At 36.5% G+C, this 6,871-nt stretch overlaps 2 protein-coding genes across 2 annotated transcripts; one reads left to right on the top strand and one right to left on the bottom strand.

The window, feature by feature from the left end:
- LOC107610679 lies at positions 226–2,848 on the top strand. Its single transcript, XM_016312693.1, has 4 exons — positions 226–388; positions 1,152–2,160; positions 2,272–2,365; positions 2,582–2,848. The coding sequence occupies exons 1-4, from the start codon at positions 226–228 to the stop codon at positions 2,846–2,848; spliced, it is 1,533 nt and encodes a 510-aa protein (XP_016168179.1).
- Positions 2,992–5,320, bottom strand: LOC107610680 (G-type lectin S-receptor-like serine/threonine-protein kinase At4g27290; the record flags this gene model as incomplete). Its single annotated transcript, XM_021108166.1, has 6 exons — positions 2,992–3,410; positions 3,512–3,662; positions 3,757–3,994; positions 4,097–4,307; positions 4,549–4,709; positions 5,164–5,320. Coding segments are annotated over 6 exons (1,224 nt in total), but the record flags the coding sequence as incomplete, so codon positions are not given.

Below are 6,871 nucleotides of genomic sequence, written 5' to 3' on the forward strand. Positions count from 1 at the left end.
CAATAATCATCCTACTTCACCTCTAATAAAAATAATCATCTACTTAAAGATAAAAATAATCATCAACATACTCAATGAATTGAACATCTAACATATTTTAATTATATATAACTAAACCCAATCCAATCAAAATAATCATCCACACAAGAATTAAAATAATTATCCGCATACCTACTAAAATAACCATCCTAAACTGTCCATTAAAATAGAATAAGAAGAAGATGAATGAACAGAAGAAGCAACCATGATCAAACTGGCACCGGGGGAGGCTGCACGGCCGGCGGCGGGTGGGCAGCGCGAAAGAGGCTGTCCAGGCTGGTGCGGCGCGATCGGACATTCGCGGAGAGGCTGGGCGGCAGCGGTAACAATGTTGACGTCCGTACCATATGTATTATGAGTGACACATGAAGATGGTGCAAAAGATCCTCCTTCCCGTATGAACATTCCATATCGACTTCCCAACAATTTCCTTGGTTCAATCAATTCTCTATTCACTAGCCTTCAGCCGCGGCACCCTCCCCCTAATGGATCGAAAACAGCAGCAGTTCGGGGCTCGTGAATAGCAGCGGCAATGGGAGAATGTGGTCGCGAAATAGAAACGGCTACAGCGGTGTGGACTCCTTAACAGCAGCGGCGGTAGTACTGTGGCCGTGAACAGAAGCGGCGGCGGGAGAATGTGGTCACCATGATGGCGAGGGCGTGAATTGGAAGTTACGGTAAGATTAGGAATAATACTGTGAATGCTTCCTAATTTTTCAAATTTTAAAATTTGAATTAAATAATTAATTAATTATCTTATTTTAATTTCCTTTTTACCTTTATTGTACACATTATACACTAAATTCATTGTCTTTTCATACTTTTTCATATTTATATCATATAAAAATTGATACCAAATTCATTTTATATATAGGTAATGACATATAGATTGCTTATAATTCTGTTATATTAGCATTTCATTGTAGATGTAATTTTATTATGAAATAAAGTATATCTCTCTTTTCAATTTTAACTTAACTAGATTTAAATCCGCGCGAGAAAAAACTAAAAATCAAGATATATGAGTTTACTTAGATTTTATAATATTTTTATAGTATGATAAAGCTATTAACTATGTATATATATAACGCCTAGATAATGACAATATATAGATTATAACGAAATCAATGCATCATATAAAAGGACTAAAGTGGGAGAGGCAGTCAGGGGTGGGCATATATCACCTTTGTTGATTGGCAGAGATAGTGTAGCGCTGTCACACCTTCAGTTTGCTGATGATACGATTCTATTCTGCCCACCGGAGGAGGACACTATCAAGAATTACAAGCGGCTATTGAGATGCTTTGAGTTGATGTCAGGCCTCAGCATCAATTTTGAAAAGTCGAGCTTGATTCCGATAAACTGTGAAGAACAGTGGATCAGGAATATGTGCCAGTTGTTGGGGTGTAAAGGTGAGACCCTTCCAGTTAAATACCTAGGTATTCCCTTAGGTGCAAATCCGAGGTTAGTGAAGACCTGGAAGCCTATATTAGACAGAGTAGAGGAGAAGCTCAGTCTATGGAAAGCTAAACTTCTGAATAAGGCTGGGAAGTTGGTTCTGATAAAATCAGTCTTGAATAGTCTGCCTGTGTATTATTTGAGTTTGTTCAAGCTGCCGAAAGCTGTTGCTGAGAAATTGATCTCACTACAAAGAAGGTTCTTGTGGAGTAAGGAGGATGGTAGTAATGGAATGGCATTAGTCAAATGGGAAGTGGTGCAGACCCCGAAAAAACTAGGAGGGTTGGGAGTTGGGGATGCTATGGTTCGGAACACAGCTATGTTATTTAAGTGGTGGTGGCGGTTTGCTAAGGAGGATTGCCCGCTGTGGAAGAAGGTGGTTTGTTCCTGCTATAATCTGAATCCTCAAGAGATGCTGTCAACTCAAGTGTTACCTACTAGAGGGGGACTGTGGAAGGATATCTGCCAGCTACATATAACGAATGATCAGATAAGGGATAAGATGGTTACGGGTTTGTCTATGGAGGTTGGGGATGGGCGCCGTACACGTTTTTGGGAAGATATTTGGTTGCTTTGTGGGCCTCTAAAAGAACGATTCCCCAGGTTATTCTCTGTTTCAAACCAATGTGGATCTGTTATAGGGGACTGTGGGTTTTGGGACGGGTTAGAATGGATTTGGAACTTCCAATGGAGGAGAGAGCTCTTTCAATGGGAGTTGGAACTACTGGGTCAATTACATGAGACATTGAGACCTGTGCAACTAGTTGTTAACAGAGAGGATAGGGTAGTATGGAAATATGACAGACAAGGAGTTTATACAACTAACTCATTTGTTAAGGTTTTGCAGGAGGCGATACTACCGGAGGAGGTGACAAGCTACAGTTTTACAAAAACCATCTGGAAAGGGTTAGTTCCACCTAGAGTGGAACTATTTGCTTGGTTTGTCCTGCTAGGTAGGGTGAATACAAAAGAACGGTTAAGCCGTTTGGGGATCATTAACCAGGACGACAACATCTGTGTTCTATGTAATAAGTATGTGGAGCATGTGCACCACTTGTTTGTATGCTGTGAATTTACTTGGCAGGTGTGGAGTGCTTGGTTAGCGATGTTTGGACAACAATGGTCTATTTCAGGGTCAATGCGAGAACATTTTCTGAGCTGGACAGAGGGACCAAGGAGGAGGGAGGATAAAGAACAACGACTGAGATGCTTTTGTGCGATTGTTTGGAACATCTGGCTGGAGAGAAATAGAAGGATATTTCAGAACAGGAACAAAGGTGTTGAAGATATCACTCACATGACTGTGTTGAGCCATAACGAGTGGAGTGGTGTAGACCCCTTTTGTTGTTGATGGCAATGCCGGAGATGACAGGGGGATTTTATATTGTTCTACTCTTACTTGAATTTTGTTGTTACTATTTTTCTTTATTTTGGTTGTTAGCTGATTGACTGCTCCACAGTATTGTGTTGAGCTCTTTCTTTTCAAAAAAAAGGACTAAACACTTCTCTATGTCATGAAATGCTATATTTATTTATTAATTATTATTGTATATTGAATTGGCTTATCATTGTGATAATCTATGAACCTATCAATTTTGAATCAAAATCTATCGGGGACAGACCTGAGTAGCTGTTAGATTATTAACAGACAGTAGTTTATTGTTGCTTGACGAAGAACGGTTACCAACCACATCTCTCTCAATAAAGAACCCTGGCTTCTTTGGCTGAGGCAATGCCCATTCACTACTCAGCATCGTAAGCACACACGACATGCTTGGTCGATCCTCGGAATTTAGTTGCACGCATAGCAGACCAACATGAATTGATCTTAGGACTTCTGGCAAATCAATAGAGTCTTTGATAGATGGATCGACTATTTGTAAGCACTTGCCTTCTGAGAAAAGTGTCCATGCCTGCATTTGTATATATTTCAATAAGTACAAAAGTTAGGATGATGCTATTTGGTTGGAAACTATAAATGAATATGGAGGACAAACAAAACACTTATGCTTACATGCCCAAGCAGATTAAAATTGTGATCAATATGGATGAATCCTCTGTTTCTCTTCCCGCTAACTATCTCTAACACCAGTACTCCGAAGCTGTAGACATCAGATTTTGTTGAGTATATCCCATCAACTATGTACTCCGGTGACAGATAGCCGCTGTGTAAAACATGAACAAACAAATTTGAATCAAGAAAAAGCTATTGCTTTCATTTTATATTCCTCTCTACATGTCATATAATTAGCCACTTACTAAGTTCCAACAATGTGCCTTGTATTTGCTTGGTTTTCATTTCCTACAAAGCTTCTTGCTAGTCCAAAGTCTGAAATTCTAGGATTCAATTCGTCATCTAACAAAATATTTCCAGCCTTAAGATCTCTATGAACTATTCTATGTCTTGAATCTTGATGAAGATAGAGAAGACCCCTAACAATTCCATTAATAATAAGAAAACGCTTTGGCCAGTCTAGAAGCTTTCCCTTCTCACAATCTGTTTAAAAGAAAATGAGTTGGACTAATTTTCTGATGAGGTTCTGAACAATATGTAATCTTTTTTAAATAAAAGGAAGAGTATGGCTCAAGGGAATCAAACCAAATATAAAGAAGTCCAAGCTTTTGTTGCGCATAAATTCATAAATCAATATTCTCTCCCCTGCTTGAATGCAATACCCTAATAGCTTCACTAAATTTCTGTGCTGAAGTTTGGCAATATGCATAACTTCATTTTTGAACTCTTGGAGTCCTTGGCTTGAATTTTGTGAAAGTCTCTTGACAGCTATTTCCCGTCCATTTTCCAAGATACCCTAGAAATTGTAACCATTGTAAGCTACAAAATATACATATTTAACTTGACATATATTTGCTTCAATTTTATCATTTCAGCAGAGTTATTGAAGTATTGAGTAATCTAGTTGTAAGATTTTTTTTTTCCTTTTGTTTTACTATACAAAGGTGAGATCTGCTACATATTGACAAGAACAAACTTGATCAAGAATATTATGCTTTCAAGACAAAGGGATCATACTTTTTTTTCCATTAGATTACCTTATAAACTGATCCAAAACCACCTGTCCCTAGTATATTGTCACTTGAAAAATTACTTGTTGCAGAAGTAATTGTGCACATATCAAATAAGGGCAGTTCCAGATCATCCTCATCATGGTGACTATTTATTGCACCTGATTCTGTTTCTTCTTTTATCTTTCCTGCAAAGTAGCATCTAATGAGTTAAAGAAAAAAGAAACAAAAATGTCTAATAAGCTCATTTTTCCATGCTATTATAACTTCTGCTCTTTCCCAATAATTTAAAAAAAAAATGATAGATGTAAATAGAACTACCAACATTACTTTTCTACCATTGTCAACAAGTACAAGACCACCATTACTGATTAACATTACTAGTTAGTTAGTTCTCTGTTGAGATTTTTATATAGGGTGGATGATGCTTATTAGTTATTACAGATTAACCACATTTCAAATGAGAGATATAACGAAACCATGGGGACAAGATAATTTTGTCATGTGACAAACCAAAGTTAAGCTTCTTGGACAAAGAACATATGTCTTGATCATAGGTTAAACTTATCCTAATCTGTAACTAACAGTTTGGATAATTTATATAAGAATCCAAGAATCACATAATTAAGATTGCTTAATTACCTTTGTGATACTTCTTCCATCCATAGATTATGAAGGCCAAGCATAGGATCAAAATTCCAAAAGATAACACACAGCTTACGGCAATGATAATCTTTTGCTTCCGTTTCTTGGACTTCGTTGATCTATTTTGTTCAATTGCTTCTGCAAAATGTTCATTTAAAAAAAAAAATCTGCACAACAAAATTCCCAGAATTCAAAAGCTTTGCAACCGGACTTCGTGCCGATCCTGTCGTGTTGGATGACCAGATAAGACTATTATTACTATCAAGAAGGACTAGAATTCCGGTGGTGTTGACCTTCAAAACCCCTGAGGAGTCAGTGAGGGGTGTTTCTCTGTTTGCAACCCATACTATTGCCTTTTTTGGATCTTTGTTATACCAAATTCCAACATAACGGTTCTTGGAAGTTCCAGGGCTGAAGAATCCCAATGCAAAGGTTTCATCTGCTGAAACTAATGTCTCACCATCACTGATAGATTGCAGTGTGTTAATTGTGTCTCTTGGAGCACAAAATGGTATTAAATTCAGCAGAGAGAAGCATAACAGGAGAAGGCTAAAGGCTTCCATCAATCGTTTATATTCTTCTTGACAGTGTCAATAATATCTATGAAAAAGCAGAAAAAGAGTTAAGTGACTGTATACTATAACGATGCTGTACGCTATAAGATATCACGGCCATACCTTGTAAAAGATTGACATTCATGGCATCTTTTCCTTTTCAGGTTTATGATAACAGGCGCAGTACATGAATAATGATAAAAAAAATTCATGTGAGTTAGCTTTCAGACATGAATTCCTTCTAGAGAGAACAACTTACACAATCTTCTTTGGACATGGAAAGTAGAGAATGGAAGCTTGTGTTGATAGTGTAAAACTTTCTAACGATATTATGTTTATACTTCCAAGTTCATACATAAAAATAATAAATATCCATGGGTATGCTTATTTACCGCTCCCATTTGTAATTTTTAGACTCAACTATTTATGTACAAGTAACTTATAGAAAAATATAGTTGGATACTCATGAAATTTAATTAAATCAACCACGTATGCGTTGAAATGTTGTACTATTTTCAATTTAAGGTATTTGAGCTTGACCTTTCTTAGGTAGCGTTTGTTTTGAGATACTGAGACAGAGACCGAGAAACTGAGACTCAGTATCGTGTTTGTTAGTTCAGAGACTGGTACTAAAATTTCTGTCTCTGTTTCTAAAATTTCAGTATTTCAGTACCTCTAAAAAGTAGGGACATAGGGGACTAAAATTTTTAGAGATAGAGACTGAAACTTTAATGACATTTTATACCTAAAATACTTTCATTTCAATTAATTAATTCCAATTTTACCCTTTGTGCAAATTAAATTAGAGTTTCATTCTTGTTTCAATTTCTGTCTCCTATTTTGCACTAAATAAAATACTAAAATTTATTTCAATTCCTGTGTCTTAGTCTCTGTCTCTTAGTCTCAGTCTTTCCATCTTTGTCTCTCCACCAAACGCTAACTTTTATTTTACTTGTTAGTCTTGCAAGAATGTACTAAGTCATCAGCGAACTTTATCCACAAGATTGGATATTTTTTTTTTTGGTGACTCACAAGATTGGATATTTAAATCTTAAGAAGTTCTTTTATAAAGTGATGAGTGTATCATTTATTACTCTCAACTCTGAAACAGATCTTGTATATATTCTATATTATTACTTATTAGAACATCT

This window comes from Arachis ipaensis, chromosome B08 (genome assembly GCF_000816755.2).
Source record: "Arachis ipaensis cultivar K30076 chromosome B08, Araip1.1, whole genome shotgun sequence".
NCBI classification, from domain to species: Eukaryota; Viridiplantae; Streptophyta; class Magnoliopsida; order Fabales; family Fabaceae; genus Arachis; species Arachis ipaensis.